At 43.8% G+C, this 26,696-nt stretch overlaps 1 protein-coding gene across 1 annotated transcript; it reads right to left on the bottom strand.

Moving 5' to 3' along the window:
* Positions 1-5,989: 5,989 nt before the first annotated feature.
* On the bottom strand, positions 5,990-6,949 carry LOC141046753 (olfactory receptor 5AP2-like). The gene has a single exon (XM_073541396.1). The coding sequence runs from the start codon at positions 6,947-6,949 to the stop codon at positions 5,990-5,992; it is 960 nt and encodes a 319-aa protein (XP_073397497.1).
* Positions 6,950-26,696: the final 19,747 nt, after the last annotated feature.

Below are 26,696 nucleotides of genomic sequence, written 5' to 3'. Positions count from 1 at the left end.
TCCATTACTAACCCTATAGTTATATGGTAAATCAACACATAGCCAGAATAAAGTATTTTGTTTCAAATAAAAAAAAACACTTTTCCATTTTTAAACTGTCACCACACTTACTAGACACACTGACGTGTGAAATCAGCCTAAGGACCATGCAGACCCCATAGTCTGGTAGGAAAACTGTAAGAAAAAGAACTTAAAATGCTTTATCAGTAAATGTGCTATGTGCTGAAACTCTTGAATCGGTCGCCCCATTCACACATACCAAAGCTCACAAAATCAACAGACAACCGTGGCCTGACCAAAGAACTGAGATGGGCTTCCAGGGTTGCTGAGCCGAGATGGAAAAGATCACATTCCAACAAGCACTTTATTGTATTCAAACAGTCCCTCACTACTTTCAAGGCCACACTCGCCACAGGAAAACAAACCTACTTCTCATCTCTCATATCTTCCCTGTCTCAACACCCTAAACAGCTATTCAACACCTTCAATTCTCTCCTCCGTCCCCGAGCACCTCCTCCCTCTCCACTCATCTCAGCTGAAGACTTTGCTTCATTCTTCAAGCAGAAGATTGATATCAGAGAAAGCTTTGGCCTACAACCCCCACAACCCCTTTTCCTATCTACTCTGCCCTCCTCCTCCAAAACCATCTTCTCCACCATTACAGAAGACCAACTTTCTGGCCTACTTTCGAGATCACGTCTCACCACCCATGCACTTGACCTGATCCCATCCCACTTCATCCCAAACCTCATCACTGTCTTCATCTCATTCTTAACCCAACTCTTCAACCTATCGCTAAAAACTGGTGTTTTCCTGTCATGCTTCAAACATGTCTCAGTCACAACCATCGTAAAAAATCCTTCTCTTGACCCATCCTCTGTATCTAGTTATCGCCCCATATCACTTCTCCCCTATACCTCAAAACTACTGGAACAACATGTCTATTTTGAACTGTCCTCCCACCTCTCTTCCTGCTCCCTCTTTGACTACTTATAATCTGGCTTCCAAATGCATCACTCCACTTAAACTGCATTAACTAAAGTCACTAATGACCTACTGACGGCCAAAGCCAAACGACACTACTCTGTCCTCCTTCTCCTGGACCTGTCCTCTACCTTTGACACAGTGGATCACTCCCTATTACTACAGACCCTCTGATCTCTTGGCAACATAGACTTGGCCCTATCTTGGATCTCATCATACTTAACAGACCTGACATTCAGTGTCTCCTTCTCGCACACCACCTCCTCACCTCACCCCCTATCTGTCGGAGTCCCGCAGGGTTCAGTCCTAGGGCCCCTGCTCTTCTCTATTTACACCTTCAGCCTGGGACAGCTCATAGAATCTCACGGCTTGCAGTATCACCTCTATGCTGATGACACACAGATTTGCCCCTTTGGACCAGATATCACCTTCTTACTAATCAAAATCCCACAATGCCTGTCTGCTATTTCATCCATCTTCTCCAGATTTCTAAAACTTAACATGGACAAAACAGAATTCATCATTTTTCCCCATCTCACTTGACTCCCCCAAAAGACCTATCCATTAAAGTAAATGGCTGCTCACTCTCCCCAGTCCTACAAGCTCACTGCCTCAGGATAATCCTTGACTCTGATCTCTCCTTCAAACCATATATCCAAGCCCTTTCCACTTCCTGCCGACTTCAACTCAAAAATATTTCCCAAATCTGTACATTCCTCAACCAAGAATCTGCAAAAGCCCTAGTCCATGCCCTCATCATCTCCCGCCTTGACTACTGCAATCTCCTGCTCTGTAGCCTCCCCTCTAACACTCTCGCACCCCTCCAATCTATCCTAAAATCTGCTGCCCAACTAATCCACCTGTCCCCCCGCTATTCCCCGGCCTCTCCTATCTGTCAATCCCTTCGCTGGCTCTCCATTACCGAGAGACTACAGTTCAAAACCCTAACCATGGCATACAAAGCCATACACAACTAGTCTCCTCCATACATCTGTGACCTCATCTCCCAGTACTTACCTGCACGCATCCTCTGATCCTCACAAGATCTCCTTCTCCCCTCTTATATCCTCTTCCCACAATCGCATACAAGATTTCTCCCATGCATCCCCCCCACTCTGGAATTGTCTACGCCAACATATCAGACTCTCGCCTACTGTGGAAACCTTCAAAAGGAACCTGAAGACCTACCTCTTTCGACAAGGCTACAACCAGCAGTAACCACAGATCCACGAAGCCACTGCATGACCAGCTCTGCCCTATTGTATCCTCACCCATCCCTTGTAGATTTTGAGCCATCATGGGCAAGGTCCTCCCTTCTCCTGTGCCAGTCATGACTAGTATTGTTTAAGATTATTGTACTTGTTTTATTATGTATACCCCTTTTCATATGTAAAGCGCCATGGAATAAATGGCGCTATAATAAGAACAATAAGGTGGTATGCAGACCCCATGGCGGTGCTAACAAAACCTTCACAGATTTTTCAGATTATATAGTGTATTTAACAGAAATCAATAAAAAATAAAGATTTTGATGGGCAAATAAACTTTGTCTTTAACCTCATCTTTCTTATTTTTTCTTATTTTCCTAATTGCTAAGGTATGCACTAAATGTTATAGAATGCTGGCATTCATGGATACTATGGTTTTATTCTGACCAACTTCTTTTCATATATACCTGCATCATTTCATGTACTTTGGTACCTTCATTTATGGATGGCCTTATGTTGGGGAATGCCATGTGTAGTATCTTCTGATGGAGCCCCAAATATGATCTATTGCCATTCTAAACAACAGACTTACATTGATAAAATAACATATCCATACAATTCCATCATGCTTTGCAAAAATAATATATTGCACAGTACCTAATTGCCAGTGCTACACAGTGCCTAAGTATACCAATACATCTCCACACAGTGCTCAAATAATATCAACATGCGATGACCAAAGCACTCCATAGCTAAAATAGTCTAATAACTGCACTATAAAATTAATCTGAATGTTCCAAGCCTTAGAAGCCAAGCAATCTGTAATGCTCTCATTAACTATAGCAACTGATGTAGACCCAAGTAGCATACCTCTAGGACAATTATGCATTGGTATATCTAAAGTCATCCATAATATGGTCTTAAAGCTTCCCATGTAGAAAGATTTATGGTAGTCATACATTACAGATAAATCTAGTAGCTACTACTGATGAGTGGTATGGGTCTGAAGCTCAGGTTGGTACCACCTTCCTCCTCGCCACAGGCATTGATACCCTCTGCAACACTAGTAAACGAGAGTGAAAACTGAAGATCATGCCAACCTTTCCCCTCACAAGGGGTGGGTATGAATGAATAAGCAGCTGCCAGGGCCAACACCATTTATACCAAAAAGATGGTTCATGTGTTGAAGGTCAAGACCCAGCCGAGGTAGACTGAATTTCATTGAGGTCCTACCATTGTGGTATGCAAAACACAAGCCATGGAGACACCATCACATGTTTCTCAACGTAAGCAATGACTAGCCAGGTCTTTCCCCGGGAAGGATCAACCACAGGAAGGGCAGTCTCCAATGAAGGAAACCACCTATGATAAAACATGGTATCCATCCACAGACAGCTGTTTCGGGGTATTGCCCCTCATCAGTGTGGAGTAGGAAACTGGCCAGTAGGAGTAATGCCTAGTAGAAGACTGTGAAAAATGAGGATGAAAGAACTCATGGAGATCAACATCCAACACTGCAGAGACACCATCACATGTTTCTCAACGCAGTGATTCTAGAGAAATGCCTCCATCCCTTATGGGAAATATGTAAAAACATGCAAAACACAAGCCACGGAGACACCATCACATGTTTCTCAAAGCAAGCAATGACTAGCCAGGTCTTTCCCCGAAAAGGAACAACCACGGGAAGGGCAGTCTCCAATGAAGGAAACCACCTATGCCAAAACATGGTATCCATCCACAGACAGCTGTTTCGGGGTATTGCCCCTCATCAGTGTGGAGTAGGAAACTGGCTAGTCATTGCTTGCGCTGAGAAACATGGATGGTGTCTCCGTGACTTGTGTTTTGCATGTTTTTGCATATTTCCCATAAGGGATGGGGGTATTTCTCTAGAATCACTGCATTGAGAAACATGTGATGGTGTCTCCGCAGTGTTGGATGTTGATCTCCATGAGTTCTTTCATCCTCATTTTTCACTACCATTGTGGTAGACAGCTTATACCTATTCAAGTTCTCCATTATCATTAGGACGGTATGAAATAATTTACACAGGAGGAAAAAAAAATCTCTCTCTCTATATATATATATACTGTGATAAAACGCTCCGGGATCGCCTTTGCTGGCGTCAAAAAACCTTGCCTGTCCCGCACTAACTACAGTAAACAGGGTCCGATCTAACTACCAACTGGAGGGCTTCTCCCGTCCAGCCAAACCATGGTTACCATGACCATTGCTTTCACTCACAAGTGTCGCTCACACAGACATGCTCTCTGTGTTCCCCAGGCTGAGCAACTAACACACCACCTGGCATCCTTTTATACCCGCCTCCCTCTGCTCATTAGTCATCAGGTGAGATACTGACCAGACTAGGCCACATAGGAAAGGTATCTGGGCGAGATATACCTGCCTTCATCCACTATTCCCCCATGATTCTCACAATACATATATTGTCTATAAAGATCACAAAATGATGCAAATAATAACCAACGCAATAGACTTTTCAGAGACACGGGTGAATCAGTTTTAGTATTAATTTTATTAATTTTTTAATTGTGTGTGGATTTTATCATAAATCAAAATGTCTATCAGTGAAAGCTTAAACCTATGCCAAAAATTGATAATAAAAAAACAAGTTTGACTCAGTGCGACCTTATAAAGTTTTGCTGATGTGAAAAAGAAAAAAATAGTACTAAAAGAATTTTGAGAGAGTTTGAGAACTTTGATACAATAAATTTCTTTACGTTATTCTGATGGCATATTCAATTACAGAAATATTTCTAGATAATATAATAATATGCATGTGTCTAAAAATAAAATACGCAATTAATTAACTCATATTGTCTATAAAGTAATATTAACACTTAGGAAAAACGTTAATTGCAAACTTCTGGCCTTTGCATATCATCTCAATTAAAAAAATATTTAAAAATTGTATCATGCACATAAATTAATGAGAGTTACATTTTTAATTTTGTTCATTTATTTTATGTGTTTTGTTAATGACAAGAGTCAGAAAAATGCAAAAAGAAAGCATTAGAAAGTGAAGAAAAGAAACACATGTTAATTTTGGGGAAGTTTGAATATAGAATTTTATATTTAGAATCTCAGGGGGAGCTTTGGCAGCTGGAAATGGCCACATTGTGGATTACAGTTGCCTGTAAGTAGTGAATCATGACCACAAAACCACACAAGGGTTGGAAGACAAAGTTTACAATAGATTAGAAAAGTAAAATGTCCTATTCCCAATAAATTACATGACAAGCTGCAGCCAATCATTGGTTTCAAAGGTGAAAATGACCACTGAATCCATTGATTGGTTGGAGAAGTCAGCTGACTGCTATGAGCCAGCATAAAAGCAGTGCCGAACTATTGGGATATTTAACATGTAGGTATCGAATATTTCTTTAGTATAGATCGTCCCTACTCGTTGGCCAATTTTAAAAAGTCCCAGAAAACGCCTTAATAAAATCATAACATCACAAATAATAATATGCTGAAATAAAATAGAATGTTTACGTTCAATTTTATAGATTAAAGCTTGATAAAAATTCTTCAATTTCATAAATTAATCCTTGACATAAATTCTAAAACAGTTTTGCTTTATATATTAAGAAATTATACAAATTGTTCTGTCAATAGTATGAAAATTGAAAAATTAGACTTCCATTATTTTCCCATTTCCTATTTTAGGCCCAAAATTCCAAGTTAATGTATGTTTACTAACAGCTTTGTCTTTGACTGGCCAAAAAAAAATTCTTCGAAACTAAGTCTTATAAAAATGAGTCTATTTGACAATCTCATCGTGCATGGGAAAAATTTACAGAATAATTGCATCTCACCATGTTATTCAGAGCTCGTATAACTTGATGGTTTCTCAGACTGTAAATGATGGGATTCAGCATGGGAGTCACTGTAGAGTAGATCATGGAAACAGCCAAGTCCAACCATTGAGAAGAATTATCATTGGGTAAAAGATACATAAAAATTAGCCCCCCAAAGTAGAAGACGACAACGGTGATGTGTGCTGTACAGGTAGAGAAGGTTTTATGTCTGCTGCTTTTACTTGGCATCTTCATAATCACCAGTAGGATTAATATATAGGACATAAGGATGAAAAGGAGACAACTGACTCCAAACACGGCTGCTGATAGGGTGGCAAGTATATCGCTGAGATGGGTACTGGTGCAGGAGAGGCGTATCAAAGGCTGGACTTCACAATAGAGACGGTCAATAGAATTTGACCCACAGAAATTTAGATTGGAAGTGACCACGGTATTGATGGTTGAGTTAAGTATCCCACTCAACCAGGCAAATACAGCAAAATATGCGCATACCATCCTATTGATTATAACCGTATAATGCAAGGGTCGACAGATTGCCACATAGCGGTCACAAGCCATGGCAGCCAGCAGGATGCATTCGGCAGTGGCGCATAATGTAAACAGATAGACTTGGGTAATGCAACCTGAAAAGGAAATGGCACCACTTTCTCGTATAATCCCAGACAGGATGTTAGGTATTGTAATGGATGTATAGCAAAGTTCCACAAAGGAGAGGTTTGATAGAAAAAAGTACATAGGGGTGTGAAGAGAAATGTTGAGTCTCACTACCAAAATAATGAGACTGTTTCCTATGATAGTCATGAGGAAGATGATCAAAAAGATTGTAAAAATAAGTGATTTCCAATGAGAGACATAGACAATCCCAAGGAGGGTAAATTCCATAATCTGGGACTGATTGTCCAATTTAATTGACATCATGAATGATTTGGACCATGCTGAGGTGGAAAAGTGGACTAGTAAGGGGACTGGTTTAGCAACATGTCATGGTTTTAAAGATAGCATAAAAGTGATGAACCCTACCAGGTAGAGAACCTATAATCCTACTTTACCTCATCTTTCTGCATTAAAACTAGAATGCCAACACCAATATGAAGAGTTACCACTTTTATCCTGCTAATAAACTACAATTTAATCCTTGTCACCACCATTTTCCAATATTTCCAAATGCCTCCTGTGCTGCACCCCTACTCTTGAATGGTCTTCTCCACGCCTACTCAAAGCACATGTACTAATGAAACTACCTAACACAACCTACTGATTTTAAGACGTCTTCTTTTATGCCTTTACTGTTAACAGAATTACCATTCCTCGTTGCATTATTTCCTTTCTCTAGACCTTTCTTCGCTTCCCAATGCTTTCCAAACTAGTGTTTATTCTCTACAAAACTTCATGACCAGAGTGTATATAAAATAAGGAAAAATTCTACACAACTTGAAAAAATGTGGCACATTTTACAATTCCTCCGAAACGAGCCCTTTTCTTGCCTTTTCAAAATTTTCTAACAATTTTTAGGGTAGGCAAGCATCCTTACATTTTGGTTAGAAATTGGAATTTGAAATTTTCTCTTGAAAATCGGTCATTTTGAAAGAATTTGTTTAAGAAACTCTCATAAATATGTTAGTGTTATAGATATAAAATGCAATAATTATCACTTAATTGTTTGTATATGCAAGACTAAAGAGCCAATGCTAAATACAGAACCTGCAGTCTCTAATATCTGTCCTGCATGAAGTTTCGCCAGTAGCACACAACCTTATAACCTGGTCAGGTTGGGATTTATAGTCATACATACAATATTTTTATGTGCAGCATCTTACCTGTGAGCAATAGTCACAATACGCCCCTCAATAAGCCCGTAACGCTCACTTATATTTACAGTACCTGTACACTGAATGCTAGAAACAGACTCCCCATAGACCATAGAGTCCCTGATGTATGTAAATTAATTAGAATGTTATAACTCTAAATATCAAAATATTTCACGACTCAAAAAAATAAAGCTACTACTGCAATAAAGGGATACATAAGCAAAATTCAATACAAATAAATAGAAAAAGGGAGAAATGCCATATAGGACATCATCAAAATATGGTGAGACGAATATTTGTAGAAACCGAGTTCTGCATCATGCACATGTCTATAATATCACAAGTGGCACATGGGAAAATATAAATACACTGAGCTAGCACTGTGAAACATATATAAGTGCTATATCTGTCACAGAAGAGATGATAGTATATATAAGTAAAGTGCACCAGTGCCAAATAACTGTAGCCTTAGGTAGGTATAAATTATATGTGATGTATGGTATCAGATACAGAGAAGATGCACCAGTGTATATATAATGTGCTTAAAGGGAATCTGTCACCTATTTTTTGGCATATAAGATGCGGCCACCTCCATCAGGGGCTTATCTACAGCATTCTGTAATGCTGTAGATAAGCCCCAGATGCAACCTGAAAGATAAGAAAAACGAGTTAGATTATACTCACCGGGGGGGGGGTGGTCCGGTCCGGGTCCGATGGGTGTTCGGGTCCGGGTCCGGCGCCTCCCATCTTCTAGCGATGACGTCCTCTTCTTTGCCTGCCATCGTGACTCCGGCGCAGGAATACTGCTCTGCCCTGTTGAGGGCAGAGCAGAGTACTGCAGTGCGCAGGCATCGGGAAAGGTCAGAGAGGTCCACTGCAGTACTCTACTCTGCCCTCAACAGGGCAGAGCAGTACGCCTGCACGTCTGCGCTGGAACCATGACGGGAAGCAAAGAAGAGGATGTCATTGCTAGAAGATGGGAGGCACCGGACCCGGACCGCAACATCCATCGGACCCGGACCGGACCGCCCCCCCGGTGAGTATAATCTAACTCGTTTTTCTTATCTTTCAGGTTACATCAGGGACTTATCTACAACATTCTGTAATGCTGTAGATAAGCCCCTAATGACGGTGGCTGCATCTTATATGCCAAAAAATAGGTGACAGATTCCCTTTAAACGTCAATGTGGCAGAGGATGTAAACATGTAATATGTCGGATATAATGTCACAGGAAGTATACCTATAATGATAAGAAAATAGTATGACAACATATTGGCCATCCAGACATGAATTGGTATCAATGTGCAATATAGAAAATAAAATGTACAGTGACATTCATACAAAGCATGATGTATAGTGTATGGTATTGCATACCTCAAACAAATACTTATTCCCGACGTGCGTTTTGCTGCCAGAAAAGCGTTGTGAAAGCAACTGGTTCCTATGTCCAGGAATATAACTATTATAATACTGCCCATACTGCTACCTATGTACAAGAATATATCTACTATAATATTACCCCTATGTATGAGAATATAACTACTATAACACTGCCACTATGTACAAGAATATGACTACTATAATACTGTCCCTATGTACAAGAATATAACTACTATAATACTGCCCTCTATGTACAAGAATATAACTACTGTAATACTGCTCCTATGTACAAGAATATAACTATTATAATACTGTCCACTATGTACAAAAATATAACTGCTATATTACCGTTCCTATGTACAAGAATATAACTACTATAATACTAACCCCTATGTACAAGAATATAACTACTATAATACTGCCCCTATGTACAAGAATATAACTACTATAATACTGTCCCCTATGTACAAGAATATAACTACTATAATACTGTTCCCCATGTACAAGAATATAACTACTATAATACTGCTCCTATGTACAAGAATATAACTACTATAATACTGACCCTATGTACAAGAATATAACTACTATAATATTGCTTGCTATGTACAAGAATATAACTACTATAATTCTGCTCCTATGTATAAGAATAAATCTACTATAATACTGTCTCCTATTTACAAGAATATACATACTATAATACTTCCCCTATGTACAAGAATATAATGCATACCTTCTCTGTTTCAGTTTCATTCATTGCTTCTTGTGTTTCCATGTGCAAATGAGAATAATGATGATCCCTCTACACTGTGACAGCCCTTCAGATATTTGTTGACTGCTATTAAGCCTCCTCTTAGCCTTCTTTTTTGCAAGCTAAACATTTCTAGATCCTTTAACTGTTCCTCGTAGGACATACTTTGCAGTCCCCTCACCATCTTGTTCACAGCCGCCATCAGGGCATTACTGCCCTTAATGGCATATGGGGCCCGATGAGCAGAAGTGTTCCACATCGGGCCCCCTCTCCTCTGCTCAGGCAGGCTTCTGCCGGCTCAATAACTGCCCGTGAGTCCTCAGACGCAAGGGCAGTTCAAATTTGTTGACGTGCAAGAGATTCCTGCACGGCAACAGTAAACAGCCACCGGCCAATCATACGACAGTGTCGTACACCAGAACGACTCTGCGCGCCTTAGATGCATCGGATACAGGACATCGCTGGAGCTCGGCCAGGTAAGGAGAAACTTTTTTATTCATTTGTAAAGCCGCGGTATGGGGGAGAATGATAACCCAATGGGGGTGCATTATATCCCTATGAGGGGAACATAATTCCCCTATGGGGGAGCATGATACCCTATGGGGGAGCATGATACCTGTATGGGGTGCATTAAATTATGGGGGAGCATTATACCCCTATGGGGGAGCATAATATCCCTATGGGGGAGCATAATACCCCTATGGGGTGCATTATATTATGGGGAAGCATTATACCCTGTTCTGAATGGGTCACCGAGGAGAAAAAAACAAAACAAGCTAAGTCACAGAAAACCAGAGAGGTTGGTAACTATGCAGATTGCAGATCCCTGATCCTAACCACACAACTAGCAGCAGCCGTGGAGCGCACCTACGATGGTCCTAGACGCTTTGTCACAGCCGGATGACTAAAGCAAGAAAAGGGGAAAACTAATTGCCCCAGAGCAGACCCCAAAGGAAAGACAGCCCTCACACATGTATTGACAGTGAAACAAGATGAAAGCACAAACACAGGCAGGAAAATAGGCTGAGCAAACGATGGGGCCCAAACTAACTAGAAAGGATAGGAAAGGAAAGACACTGTCTGCAATCTGCAAAAAACCCTACAAAAATAGAGTCTAACACTTCTGATAGCAAAATTAACCCTGAAGTCACTAGACTTCTCCCACTATATCAGCACTCTGAAATATTCTGAGACAGAGAAAAAAGAGGCCAATATAATAAGGGACAAAAAGCAAATTGGCAAATACAGATAAATAAGAGTGGAAATTTAGCGCAGCCCCAGCCGGGGCTGGCTGACCACACAAAAAACTGAATAGACCAACAAAATCAAGTGTGAACAATGGCAGAAAAACTTAGCTTTAGATGACTGGAACAGAGCTGAAAACCAAGACCTGACAAGCCAGAAGGAATCACCAGCACCAGACTAGGGCGCCGGCTGTCTTAAATCCAGTCTGAGATTCCTGAGGTCCAATCGTCATCCTCATTATCAGGTGGCAGATTTCTACTGATTAAATCAGCCTCACTACCTCCAGTTACCACCAGAGGGAGCCTGGAAGGAGAACTCACAACTGGTGGACCGAAAAATGAACTCACAACAGTACCCCCCCTTGAGGAGGGGTCACCGAACCCTCATCCACGCCACCAGGCCGATCAGGATGGGCCCGGTGAAAAGCACAAACCAATCTATTGGCATGAATATCAGAGGCAGAGACCCAAGAATTATCCTCCTGGCCATAACCCTTCCATTTGACCAAATACTGGAGTCTCCGTCTAACCAAACGAGAATCCAAAATTTTCTCTACCTCATATTCCATATTGCCTTCAACCAACACAAGGTCAGGAGGTGCTGCCATAGGAGCCACTGGCTCAACAAACCTTTTCAACAGAGACTAGTGAAATACGTTATGGATCTTGAACGTAACTGGAAGAGCCAATCGAAAAGAAACAGGATTAAGAATCTCCAAAACCTTATAAGGTCCAATAAATCTTGGCTTAAATTTTGGAGATGCAACCTTCATAGGAATATTCTTAGACGACAACCAAACCATATCACCCACTTTAAACCGAGGACCAATGGTCCTATGCCGGTTGGAAAATCGCTGGGCCTTTTCCTGAGAGAGTGACAACTTATCCACCACTTGGTCCCATATCTGCTGCATTCTCTCAACCACAGTGTCCACACCTGGGCAAGACGAGGATTCCACTTGCCCTGAAGAGAATCGAGGATGAAACCCAAAATTATAGAGAAAGGGTGACATCAAAGTGGCAGAACTAGCTCTATTGTTCAGTGCGAATTCGGCCAAGGACAAAAATGAGACCCAATCATCCTGACCAGCAGATATAAAGCATCTTAAATAAGACTCCAAGGTCTGGTTTGTTCTCTCAGTCTGTCCATTGGTCTGGGGATGAAACGCGGAGGAGAAGGATAACTGAATTCCCAGATTGGAACAAAAGGCTTTCCAGAATCCGGAAACAAACTGGACTCCTCTGTCGGACACAATGTTCTCAGGAATCCATGTAACCGAACCACCTGTTGTAAAAACAAGGGCACCAACTCAGCGGAAGATGGCAATTTTGGGAGTGGTACAAGATGGACCATCTTCGAAAATGTATCACAAATCACCCAGATAACAGTCATTCTCTGAGAGACAGGAAGATCAGAAATAAAATCCATTGAGATATGGGTCCATGGCCTCTTGGGCACCGGCAGGGGCATCAGCAAACCCACTAGAACGAGAACAGGGTTTAGACCGAGAATAAGTCCCACAGGACTGTACAAAATTCCTAACATCACGAGATAAGGCAGGCCACCAAAAAGACTGACTCACCAAATCTCTGGTACCAAAAATACCTGGATGACCAGCCAATGCGGAGCAATGAATTTCAGACATCACTCTCTTTCTCCACTGGTCAGGAACATACAATTTTCCCATAGGGCAACGCTCAGGTTTATCCTCCTGAAATTCCTCCAGGGCGCGTCTCAAATCGGGCGAAATGGCAGAAAGAACTACCCCCTCACCTAGGATGGTAGTAGGCTCGGTCACATTAAGAGAATCGGCAAAGAAACTCCTAGAAAGGGCGTCTGCCTTAACATTCTTAGTGCCAGGAAGAAAAGAGACCACAAAATTAAAACGCATGAAAAACAAGGCCCATCTAGCCTGCCTAGGATTCAAGCGCTTGGCCGACTCCAGATAAATCAAATTTTTGTGATCGGTGAGGACCACAACTTGATGTCTATCTCCCTCCAACCAATATCCACTCCTCAAATGCCCATTTCATGGCCAACAATTCCGATTCCCCACGTCATAGTTGCATTCAGATGGGGAGAACTTTCGAGAAAAGAAGGCACAGGGATTCATCTTAGAAGTCACAATGTCTTTTTGGGACAGAACAGCTCCTGCACCAATCTCAGAAGCATCTACCTCCACCTGAAATGGAAGTGAGACATCAGGTTGCCGTAAAACTGGAGCTGAAGTAAATCTCCGCTTAAGCTCCTGAAATGCTGAGACAGCCTCAGGAGACCAATTCAGCACATCTGCACCCTTCTTGGTCAGATCAGTCAGTGGTTTGACAATACCAGAAAAATTACCAATAAATTTACGATAGAAATTGGCAAAACCCAAAAACTTCTGGAGGGCCTTCAAAGAAGTAGGCTGAACCCAATCAAAAATGGCCTGTACCTTGGCCGGGTCCATTTCAATAGTCGATGGAGACAAGATAAATCCCAAAAATGAAATCCGCTGTACACCAAAGAGACATTTCGATCCCTTAACAAACAGGCAATTCTCTCTCAAAATCCGGAACACAGTCCGAACATGTTCCACATGAGAATCCCAATCACTGGAAAAGATCAGAATATCATCCAGATAGATGATCAAAAACTTATCCACAAAGTCACGGAAAATATCATTCATAAAGGACTGGAAGACAGAAGGGGCATTAGTGAGCCCAAAAGGCATCACCAGGTACTCAAAATGTCCCTCCGGAGTATTAAACGCCATCTTCCATTCATCCCCGTGCTTGATGCGAATAAGATTATACGCCCCCCTGAGGTCAAGCTTAGTAAACCAGCAGGCACTCTTAACTCTGGAGAATAAATCTGACATCAGAGGTAACGGGTACTGATATTTAACCGTTATCTTGTTAAGGGAATGATAATCAATACACGGTCTTAATGAACCATCTTTCTTGGCCACAAAAAAAAACCCAGCACGTAAAGGTGACGAGGATGGTCTAATATGACCCTTCTCCAACGACTCCTTAATATAGGACCGTGTTGTGAGCTCATTTTCGGGTTTGCCTCTGGCTTCTGGTGAGGGTTATGGAGCTGGCTGTGCTGACAGAGGAGTAGTGAGTTCTCTATCTGGACTCCCTCTGTTGGTGAAGGGAGGTAATGAAGCTGATCTAAATGGCAGAGACAGGCCACCTGAGGAAGAGGACTGTGATTGGATATCAGGAGTTTCTGATTGGATTTAAGGCAGACGACTCCCTAGTTTCTTGCTGGTGATTTTTCCTGACTGTGGCTTCTGGTTTCCAGTTTGGTTCCTGCCTTCTTAAAGCTAAGTTTCCTCTGCTATTGTTCATATGAGTTTTTGTCTGGTTTACTTAGTTTTTGTGTTCAGCCAGCCCTGGCTGGGACTGGGCTGAATCCCCATTTTGTCTCTGATCAGTTGATCTCTTTTGCTCTGTCTTCAGAATATACCTGAGTGCTGATATAAGGAATTGAAGTCTAGTGACTTCAGGGCTTTTTTCTATCAGACGTGTTGGACATTTTGGCAGGGTTTTTTGCGTGAGTGCAGACAGCAGCTTTTTTTTCCTGTGCATTCTAGTTAGTGAGGGTCCCATCCTTTGCTCAGCCTATCGTTCTATCTGTGTTTGTGTTTTCATCTTGTTTCACCGACAATACATGTTGGGGGCTGTCTATTGCTTTGGGGTCTGCTCTGGGGCAGTTTATGAGGCTGCATTATACCGCTATAGAGTTCATTATACCGCTATGAAGCTGCATTATACCGCTCTAGGGCTGCATTATACTGCTATGGGGTTGCATTATACTTCTATATGTGACTATGGGGCTGCATTATACTGCTATAGGGCTGCATCATACTGTTATGGGACTACATTATACTGCTATATATGACTATGGGATGCATTATACTATTATGGATGACTATGGGGGCAATATGGAGAGGCATGAGACAGAATGGGAGGACACATGGGGTCCAGAATGTGGGATATTATTACTGTAGGGGCTAATTAAAGGATATTGTTTTTGAGGATACTGTTTTCAGTGTGGGGGAGGAGAGGTCCTGTTACTGTGCAGGGCGAGATGGTCATTTTTTTTCATCTGGCTTAGTATAGAGGTTGGGGAATGTGCTCTAGATAACTGTGTTATTGCCTTCAGAGACGAGTCCTGGCTGGAAGAAGTGATGGCCGACTGAACTGGATGAAGAAGAAAAGTAAAGATGAAGGGATTTACACTATATACTGTACACCATACACAGAGCTCCTGTGTATAATGTCAGTAGTGATCACGGTATTACCTGTACGCTGACACTATATACAGATCTCCTGTGTATAATGTCACTGGGGATCCATGTATTACCTGTACACTGACACTATATACAGAGCTTCTGTGTATAATGTCACCAGTGATCACTACACACGGGCATTGTATGCTAAGTACAGGTCTCCTGTGTATAATGGCATTAGTATTGTGGTTTTTTTTTATTTATGATCAGTATTGTAGTATTTGGTCACTATGTGGAGGTAATATGTGATCTGACCATGGTGTAGCGGTATTTTTTCCTTGTATGTGCTATTATTTGGTCGCTATGTGGTGGTAATTTGTGATCAGGTCATAGTATGGTGGTATTTGTCCCTTGTATGTGGTATTATTGGTCTACATGTGGTAATATGTGGTCTAGTCATGGTGTGATTCGGTCACTATGTGGTGGTAATATGGTGTCTGGTCATGGTGTGGTGGTATTTGTCCCTTGTATGTAATATTATTGGTCATTTTAAAAATTGAAAAATAAATAAAAATATACCTAAAATTGTATTGAATATTTTAACAAAAGTTTAATAAGTGTAGCTTAGCGCCTACTGTGTGTTGGGGAACACTCGCTTGGCAGCGGATTAACGTAGTCAGGCCCAGCCAATTTCTAGCTTCCCTCGCAAGCTCCAGACGTCGAGCAGCTTTCATATTACTCAACATGATCATTTGTTTTGTGCGGAGACATTGTAGATGCATATCCTTCAGGACAGCCACCCACTTCACTGTGTAGTCCCTGGTCGACATTACGACCTACAGTTGAGCCTCAGGTGCCCAGTGCACCCTACACCCTTTGACCGCCTTTTTAAAAGCCTCATGCACACTGTCACTAGTAAAGGCTTCTTGAATCTTTTCGGGTACCTCTATCATGCACTTGAAGATCGAGGGCTCACTCTCTTCATGGACGGAAGGCTCCCGTTTGGCCACGGACTTTTCCATCAAGACCTCTACTACAACCGGATGATTGTCTTGTTCCATTCTCAACGCACACTCTTCCTTAGTTGTACACTCTTCAAGCCCCCTCTCTAAGATGGGCATTTGCAGCTCCGCTTTGTTATCCCTCGGACATGGCCGCTGTAAGTCTTCGACCAACTTCCCTTCTTGCAGAAGACCTCTTAAGGCTTCTCTAAGTACTTTCACATCTTCCCTTAAGGCGTCATTTACGCTTTTCAATGTTGACAGGTGACCTCTGAACTCCGAGACTTCCTTCACCAGCTCATCCACTCGGTGCGCAGCCATCTGTCTCAGGGCCTTTTCCTGTTTGACATGCTTTTTTATTGTCTTTACTTCGGCCTGTAAAGCTGCCACCTTCAAGCTTTCCTTCGCCAGCTGTTGACAGACCTCTTCGCGCTCTTTCTCCAAGCTTTGGACATGTGCTTCTACCTGGTGGAAACTGTCAGCTCGCTCTTTCCACGTGCACATTTCCTTTGTCAGCTTGTCAATTTGTTCCTTTAATTGTCGTGTGACAGCGGTCAAATTGAACAGCTTCTCCTGCAGCCCTTATATTTTGCCTGGGAGCTGTTCTCCACCTGCGATTCAGCTGTCCTCGACTACCTCAGTGCTGGGCTTTGTCAGTGGTAACGTGACTTCTTTCTCAAGGACACTAACCTTGTTGGCACCTGTCCCCTTCTCCTCTTTATTTTCTCAGAGGGTGCAGTTTGTTCAGTCCTTTTTCGGCCTTTACGTCTCCGGCGACGGGAGGAAAACTTGCCATTTAGACCCGAGTCAGTCTTACTGCACTCTTTTCCACTGTCGTCACAGTCTGAATGGGAGTCACCGCCACCCGATCGTCATTCTGGAACCAGCGGTCCGCATTTCTAATGGTATCGAACCCTACTCCTGGAGCTTCCCCGCCTTCACCTAGTGAAGCACTGTCAATCCCTTGTGTCTGAGCTTCTGTCTGCACAACATTGTGCTCAGTCCTAGTGGTTGCTACTGGCAACAACACCTCACAGTCACACAGTATGGTGAACCCTCCAGATACTCTCTATGTGTAAGCTCCACTCTGTTTACCTACTACATCCGTATCAGTCGTATACGTCAGGGGACCTCAGGTCAGTAAGTTGGGCAGAGGCATCCCTTCCTCCAGCCACCCTACGTCTGACCCGTCTATTTTGAGAGATGTCACTGCTTTAATGTATGCAACCCCATCAATAGAGAGGCCTCCATCCTCCTGCTGTAGAGGCGCTCCCCCCAATCACAAGTCTGAGAACAGCCTAGAGTCCTGGCCTACTATCACTGGACAGAATAAGTTTGGGACTATAACGACCTCATAGTTTTTAATGTCCCTGTCTGTCTCGAGGATCACCAAGGCTACTGAATAGTCCCTAGTGCACCCATGGATGCAGGTGACCGTGATCTTCCTTTTGGATATTATAAATTTATTGGTCACAGTCCTCACTAGAGTCACCAAGCTCCAAGAATCGACCAGTCCAAACATATCCTTTCCGTTCATCAACAGGGCACACCCCCAAAGCCTCTAACCTGGTGGGTAGTTCATATAACAGGTTAGTACTGTTGCCCCTGGCAACAGCCTGTCTGCGTCACCCCTTTAACTTCAGGATGCTTCGCCCCTTTTGAGTAACTACCATTCCCTGGAACTCCACCCCTTTTGGGACTCCACCCCTTTTGGGCACCCGTCACTGTTTGGGTTACCGCCCCCTTTTGGGACTCCACCCCTTTTGGGTAACTACTCCCTCCCTTGGGTACACCCCGTGGACTCCCCACGGTACTCTCAGGTCTGAGTTCACACAGATCACTTATGTTTCTCGAGGCACTGCCACAGCTCCTGCTGTAGCCACAAAACCGCCAGCACCTCCGGCTGCCGATTGCAAGCTGCTGCTTCTGTCACTGCAGCTCCTGCTGCTGCAGAACCTCTTGCTGCAACTATATCTGCAGCTCCTGCTACCACAAGGTACTGCACGCTTCCGATGCGCCGACTTCGTGGACCCACTGATCCACAGCAAACTTTGTAACCCCGCCGAGATACAGCCAGACGCTTGTCACCTTCGTGACCCCGCCGAGTCAGAGCAAGCTGACTTGAGAAAAAACTTTGTGACCCCGTCAAGCCACAGCAAACACACGTGCTTTCTGAACTGTTGTCCGCATTCTCCACCAAATGTAGCGTAGAGCCTACTGTGTGTTGGGGAACACTCACTTGGCAGCATATTAACGTAGTCAGGCACGGGTTTTTCACACAAAACAGTCCATATAGTTTACTTAAGTGCCATAAACCGGGCCATAAGCCAGGTTGCACATCACCTGCTTACACATAGTCCATTACTTTATCACATAATCTTTACCAAGCATTCACTAGTCACACCTGACTTTCTCCAGTCACCGGGTGACCGCATAGTTCAGTAAGTACGCATAGTTCTTTTCCCATACCCGGGGTTACCTCTCAGGATCTCCTGCTCCACAGACTGACCTCCTGACAGTCCTGATTCCTGGGGAAGCTGCCGAACTGGGATCACAGTTCTTGTGTCCAGTGCACTACCGACAGTCCAGATCCTCAGACAGAAGGTAGCTCCACCAAATGCAGTGCCTTCACAGACTCTGCAAAGACACGTGGCCTGTCTGGGTGCTATTCAGGACATTTGTCCAACGCCCAGGCTACCAGGTCCAAAGTCTCACCACGTGCTCCAGGAATCCGATCCTACTCCCAAGATCTTCCAATCCAGACCTTCCAGGACCTTGCACCCTGAACCATTCAGGTACACACACTCTCACCATGAGACCAGACCTCAGTCACATTATATGGTTGTAACCACCCCCCATGGATGGGCGGTGCATGTGTGGTTAGTCATTTCTCGCCCAGCTCTCTGACTATCCCTATAAGCCCCCCTTATAAGTAATACACAACAAATACTTGGGGAGCTGTAAATCCCAGCATAACCATATCATTTTGGGCTTATAGCGCAGAGAACCTCTACGACACATACCGGCCATTTACAATAATGCCAGTCCCTAATTCACCATCATAATTTTGCCTCCAAGTGCATCTTGAAGCGCATAAACAGCACCCCATAGCTGTAGTAGAGGTTATTGCATCACATAGGATACAGTAGAGTAGAGCCTGGCCAGAAGAGTCTACTTAGTCGTGGTGGAGGATTAAAATATCTTTTGGCTAAAACAAAAGCTGCTGGCTATTTATGTGGCGATGGGAACTGTTAATGTGTGATTGGGGAGGACGTGGTGCAGAAGTGGAGTTTTTCCAAGAGAGGGTGGTGGGTCTGTGGAAGGTTCGAGGGGTGGAGGTGGAGCTAGGGTGGAGCCTGGGTGGAGTTTCAAGGGGGCCTCGAAAATTTTGCCAGTATGGGGCCCGTAATTCCTAGTGGCAGCCCTGATCCTGGTAGCTCTTCTCTGCACTTGCTCCAGTTTTTCATTGTCTTTTTAAAAATGTTTTGCTCAGAACTGGACACAGTATTCCAGATGAGGCTTGACCAACGAGGAGTAGAGGGGGATAATTACTTCACATGATCTAGACTGTATGCTTCTCTTAATACGTCCTACGACTGTGTTTGCCTTTTTGCTGCTGCATCACACTGCTAACTTATGTGCAGTCTGTGATCTATTAGTATCAAAGGACAAGAACAAGAATCATGCATTATTGATGCGCACACCTAATATATGTGGTATAAAAAACAATTTTACCTGCTCACAAACCATTAAAAACAAGTAATAAAGTACAAAACAGTGAAGTACATAACACCCCTGAATATTGTATCAAATCCACACCAAATATTCAATAGTACAATATACACTCACTGGCCACTTTATTAGGTACACCATGCTAGTAAGGGGTTGGACCCCCTTTTGCCTTCAGAACTGCCTCAATTCTTCGTGGCAGAGATTCAACAAGGTGCTGGAAGCATTCCTCAGAGATTTTGGACCATATTGACATGATGGCATCACACAGTTGGCGCAGATTTGTCAGCTGCACATCCCTGATGCGAATCTCCCGTTCCACCACATCCCAAAGATGCTCTATTGGATTGAGATCTGGTGACTGAGGAGGCCATTTGAGTACAGTAAACTCATTGTCATGTTCAAGAAACCAATCTGAGATGATTCGAGCTTTATGACATGGCGCATTATCCTGCTGAAAGTAGCCATCAGATGTTGGGTACATTGTGGTCATAAAGGGATGGACATGGTCAGCAACAATACTCAGGTAGGCTGTGGCGTTGCAACGATGCTCAATTGGTACCAAGGGGCCCAAAGAGTGCCCAGAAAAAATTCCCCACACCATGACACCACCACCACCAGCCTGAACCGTTGATACAAGGCAGGATGGATCCATGCTTTCATGTTGTTTACGCCAAATTCTGACCCTACCATCCGAATGTCGCAGCAGAAATCGAGACTCATCAGACCAGGCAACGTTTTTCCAATCTTCTACTGTCCAATTTCGATGAGCTTGTGCAAATTGTAGCCTCAGTTTCCTGTTCTTAGCTGAGAGGAGTGGTACCCAGTGTGGTCTTCTGCTGCTGTAGCCCATCTGCCTCAAAGTTCGACGCACTGTGCGTTCAGAGATGCTCTTCTGCCTACCTTGGTTGTAACGGGTGGCAATTTGAGTCACTGTTGCCTTTCTATCAGCTCGAACCAGTCTGCCCATTCTCCTCTGACCTCTGGCATCAACATGGCATTTCTGGCCACAGAACTGCCGCTCACTGGATTTTTTTTCTTTTTCGGACCATTCTCTGTAAACCCTAGAGATGGTTGTGCGTGAAAATCCCAGTAGATCAGCAGTTTCTGAAATTCTCAGACCAGCCCTTCTGGCACCAACAATCATGCCACGTTCAAAGGCACTCAAATCACCTTTCTTCCCCATACTGATGCTCGGTTTGAACTGCAGGAGATTGTCTTGACCATGTCTACATGCCTAAATGCACTGAGTTGCCGGCATGTGATTGGCTGATTAGAAATTAAGTCTTAACACACAGTTGGACAGGTGTACCTAATAAAGTGGCCAGTGAGTGTATATTTGAGCTTTGTCAATTCAAACAGAAGTCAACACAGTCAAATAACTCATGCTGTTATATTGTATAGGATTATAAACCATACCAAAAAACAAATACTATAGTTGTCAGAGTCATGAGTCTGTAAATACATGTATGGATGGATGTTCCCAAGATCCTAAACAAAGAAAACCATATGACTCAGACTGAAAAATGACATGGTGTGTAGACAGCATAGAGTGTGTAGGATAGACAAACCTCCTGTGTGTGGGGGTAATCTACCATGCACAGCCCATAAGATATGGCAAAGATAAAGCACCTAGACATGAATCACATATGAGAAGAAATAAAACAAGATACATAGGACTTAATGCAAGAGAACTAGTGCCTGCAGAGGAAAATAAGGCACCAATAAAAAAGAATCCATGTAATGCAAGGAACTAGGAAAAAGTATCTGCCTCCAGCAATGAATATTCCACATGTAATTAGGAGTCCCATCTACTGAAGGAAGCTAAAATAATGCGCCTGCCTAACGTGATGGAAAATGCATCTAAGATTTGGATGCTGAAATAATGCAAGATGTTCAAGGTAGGATTGCCTAGAAAGTGCATAAGTGCATGGATACCCAGCCAGGGGTGAAGAACCAACCCCACGCGCAGGGGCGGACCTAACGCATGTGCAGCCAATGCAGCTGCACAGGGGCCCAGGAGGAGAGGGGGCCCGATCAGCTGCAGAAATATTTTGTTCTCTGATAGAACCAGCGGCAACATCTACACCAGTGGTTTCCAAACTCCAGTCCTCGCGGACCCCAACAGGTCATGTTTTCAGGATTTCCTTAGTATTTCACTGGTGATGGAAGTATCATCAAGGCATCAGGAATTCTGTCACATGTGTAACACCATGGAAATTCTGAAAACATGACCTGTTGGGGTCCGCGAGGACTGGAGTTTGGGAACCACTGCTCTACACTAAGAGGAGAGGAAGGGACCCATACCTAAGTCTTTTGCATAGAGGGGTTGCACTCTGCAGAATATGATAGAAGGAGCCCTATCCTCTCCTCTTAGTTAATGCTGCGCTTGCTCTATGATGCAGGAGCCGGGATCCCTGGACACGCACCTGGGGTTACTGCACATGCCCCCGGGATTCCTGGATACGACCCCGGGATTCCTGGACACGCCCCTGGCTTCTCCGAGTTGTGTCGGCAGAAACAGGCCTGGTAAGTATGGCTGATCTCAGCCCATCCTGTCTGTTGCCTCCTCACTGCCTCTGACTGCTGCTGGGAACAGCCTCTGTGCAGTCAGTACAGCTGACACCTCTGCTGCTTCCTGAGCAGTTCTGACAACTGAACTGCCTAATGTTCACATGAGCTATCACATAAATCCCCCTGCCCCCTGTAGCTACCTGCACCCCCTGTACTGAGGGGGCTTTATTGGAAAACTGCTGCACTGGCCCATTCAGAAGCAGGAGCTGCAGTGTGAATGCTGCCTGAGTGGGCCAGTGCAGCCATTCCTCAATAAAGACCCCTTAGTACAGGGGTGGTAAGTGGCCACAGGGGGAGGAGGGGAGGCTGATGTGATGGCCAATGTTCACATGGGTCAGGCACCTGCCAAAACTTATCAGAAGGAGAAGTGTTAGATATACTGACTGCATGGAGGCTGCTCTCTGCAGCTATCAGAGGTAGTGAAAAGGCAGAAGGACTGGCGACAGCTGGAGATCTGGCCAGTAAGTGCTGCTGGATGGACTGAAGACCCTCAAGATGGAGCTGCTGAGGATGGAGGACATCAGAGGGACACCATATGTAAGTAATAAAATGTGTTCAGATTTCCTTTTATCTATGTGTATTATCATACTTCTGTGCACCTGTTTGTAAAAGTCTATATTTAAATATATATGTACCCTGTTCAAAGTGTTTATACGTATCTGTGTTCAGTGGTTATCTGTGGGTGTATGTGTGTATACGCAAAAAGATAATCACAGTACATTATATATACAATTGTGGCCAAAAGTATTGACACCCCTGCAATTCTGTCAGATAATACTCAGTTTCTTCCTGAAATTGATTGCAAACACAAATTCTTTGGTATTATTATCTTCATTTAATTTGTCTTAAATGAAAAAACACAAAAATAATTGTCCTAAAGCCAAATTGGATATAATTCCACACTAAACATAAAAAAGAGGGTGGACAAAAGTATTGGCACTGTTCGAAAAATCATGTGATGCTTCTCTAATTTGTGTAATTAACAGCACCTGTAACTTACCTGTGGCACCTAACAAGTGTTGGCAATAACTAAATCACACTTGCAGCCAGTTGACATGGATTAAAGTTGACTCAACCTCTGTCCTGTGTCCTTGTGTGTACCACATTGAGCATGGAGAAAAGAAAGAAGACCAAAGAACTGTCTGAGGACTTGAGAAACCAAATTGTGAGGAAGCATGAGCAATCTCAAGGCTACAAGTCCATCTCCAAAGACCTGAATATTCCTGTGTCTACCGTGCGCAGTGTCATCAAGAAGTTTAAAGCCCATGGCACTGTGGCTAACCTCCCTAGATGTGGACAGAAAAGAAAAATTGACAAGAGATTTCAACGCAAGATTATGCGGATATTGGATAAAGAACCTCGACTAACATCCAAACAAGTTCAAGCTGCCCTGCAGTCCGAGGGTACAACAGTGTCAACCCGTATTATCCGTCGGCGTCGGAATGAAGACCCCACTTCTTACCCCGAGACATAAAAAAGCCAGGCTGGAGTTTGCCAAAACTTACCTGAAAAAGCCTAAAACGTTTTGGAAGAATGTTCTCTGGTCAGATGAGACAAAAGTAGAGCTTTTTGGGCAAAGGCATCAACATAGAGTTTACAGGAGAAAAAAAGAGGCATTCAAAGAAAAGAACAAGGTCCCTACAGTCAAACATGGCGGAGGTTCCCTGATGTTTTGGGGTTGCTTTGCTGCCTCTGGCACTGGACTGCTTGACCGTGTGCATGGCATTATGAAGTCAGAAGACTACCAACAAGTTTTGCAGCATAATGTAGGGCCCAGTGTGAGAAAGCTGGGTCTCCCTCAGAGGTCATGGGTCTTCCAGCAGGACAATGACCCAAAACACACTTCAAAAAGCACTAGAAAATGGTTTGAGAGAAAGCACTGGAGACTTCTAAGGTGGCCAGCAATGAGTCCAGACCTGAATCCCATAGAACACCTGTGGAGAGATCTAAAAATGGCAGTTTGGAGAAGGCATCCTTCAAATATCAGGGACCTGGAGCAGTTTGCCAAAGAAGAATGGTCTAAAATTCCAACGGAGCATTGTAAAAAACTCATTGATGGTTACCGGAAGCGGTTGGTCGCAGTTATTTTGGCTAAAGGTTGTGCAACTAAGTATTAGGCTGAGGGTGACAATACTTTTGTCTGGCCCATTTTTTGAGTGAAATGATCAATGTTTTGCTTTTTGCTTCATTCTCTTTTGTGTTTTTTCATTTAAGACAAATTAAATGAAGATAATAATACCAAAGAATTTGTGTTTGCAATCATTTTCAGGAAGAAACTGAGTATTATCTGACAGAATTTCAGGGGTGTCAATACTTTTGGCCACAACTGTATGTATGTGGGTCGCCCTCCCAGGGCTGTGGGGTACTCAGTACCGTGCTGGTGTCAGGGGGATGTGTCACAGCAGCGGTGACCCGGTCCGTGGCCCTGGGTGCCCAAATCAATGGCGGTTGCGGTTTGTAGTGTAATAGTTCGTGACGCCACCCGTGGTATTCGGCAAGTAGGATGTTAGGCCGACGCTGCATGCAGATCCTCTAGGGCTGGTGGTGTGTTGCAGCATAGATGGTGTAGCTCCCCACAGGTGAAGCTGTAGCCCCAGGGCAGTGTAGTATTAATAGATGAGGAGAGGCGCAGGCAGTGTAGGAGCGTACCCAGATGTAGTGGTGCCGAGGGTGTAGGCGCGATAATGAATGGAGGACACCAGGGCCTGTAGTTCCAACGCTTTACTCACAGTCAGTAGGGCACACAGGTACCTGCCTCCGTGCTGTGTCCTCCGGGTCAGGGACTCAATCAACCCCCAGGCAAGATGGAAAGCTCCTCTCCAACACTCCGCCAACATGTACCTTTCTGAACGTCTCCTCTATTGCGCCTTTAAGTGTGAAGATTTCCTAGCACTAAGTTACGCTGGAGTTCCTCCTTACAGATGTTCCTGTGTTCTCTACTCATATGGCAGACAGTTGTAGCCTGCTTCAGGGACTCCCTTCTCCTGAGTCCCGGCTCTCTATACAGATGCTGTTGTGCCCCAAGTCTTAGATGGGAGTAGTGCATTTACAGCCAACTACTCCACCAGTGTCTGCTGCAGAACCAGAAGTGTCCATACAACCTCGGGGACCGGGCCCCGGCCTTGCGCTGAGAACCTATAGGCAAGGTTCCTCTTCCAACCCACGACTCCTCTCTGTTCTCTACTCCTTCGTTCCGTACTTGACTCTCTTTCTTATGGAAACTTAGGTTACAGTTCTACATCTTTCTCCTTTCTCTCCTTTCCCGCTCCAGCTGGCTCAGGTCACTGAGGCAGCTGCAGCACTCCTTCCTCCATCCCTTCTTCCAGGGAACCCCACTCTTCTCCGAGTGGCTTCCTCTCTCAGACTCTCCTTCTGACTGACCTGTAATTCTAAACCTTCCCAGTCTTTTATGGAGTCTAACTCCACCCACTTCCCAGCACGTCCAGTGTTCCAAGCAGGGAACCCCCAAAGGTGCTCTGCTACTCTCTAAGTACAGAGCCGCTTGTGGCTGTGCAGAACTACCCTGTGTGTGTGGGGTGCGGGTGTTGGAGCGTGGAAAGGAGTTCCCACCCTACCTGGATGGTGGGGCACTACATCTTAGGAGATGGTGCAGTACCTCTGTGGCGACTGAGCCTCAGGGGTGCCACATACCCCCCGTTAAACACAGCACGTCCGCGGGCTGCAAGGTAAACAAAGTTGACAGTACAGGAACATACAAAAATTTTATAATGCTAAATAAACATTTCTTATACTAAACTTCCCACTATGAGAGGCACTCATTCTTGAACGTTGCAAACAATTCTTAATTATCTATCTAAAATTCTAGGTCCAAAAGTGTAATTCTCAATACTATACGTAATTCAAAGTGCTATTATCTCTTGCTCACTATCACTTCAGTACTCTGCATCTGCACATTTCTTCATTATCTTTCCTTTTTTCACATTGTCTACT

This window comes from Dendrobates tinctorius, unplaced genomic scaffold (genome assembly GCF_039654945.1).
Source record: "Dendrobates tinctorius isolate UK_male_01 unplaced genomic scaffold, ASM3965494v1 ptg000120l, whole genome shotgun sequence".
In the NCBI taxonomy this organism is placed as follows: domain Eukaryota; kingdom Metazoa; phylum Chordata; class Amphibia; order Anura; family Dendrobatidae; genus Dendrobates; species Dendrobates tinctorius.
The sequence above is the reverse complement of the archived record's forward strand: the minus strand, read 5'-3'. Positions and strand labels throughout refer to the sequence as shown.

Bases quoted from the DNA above. Each gene is read 5' to 3' on its own strand.
- LOC141046753 (XM_073541396.1), bottom strand. From the start codon at position 6,949: ATGTCAATTAAATTGGACAATCAGTCCCAGATTATGGAATTTACCCTC.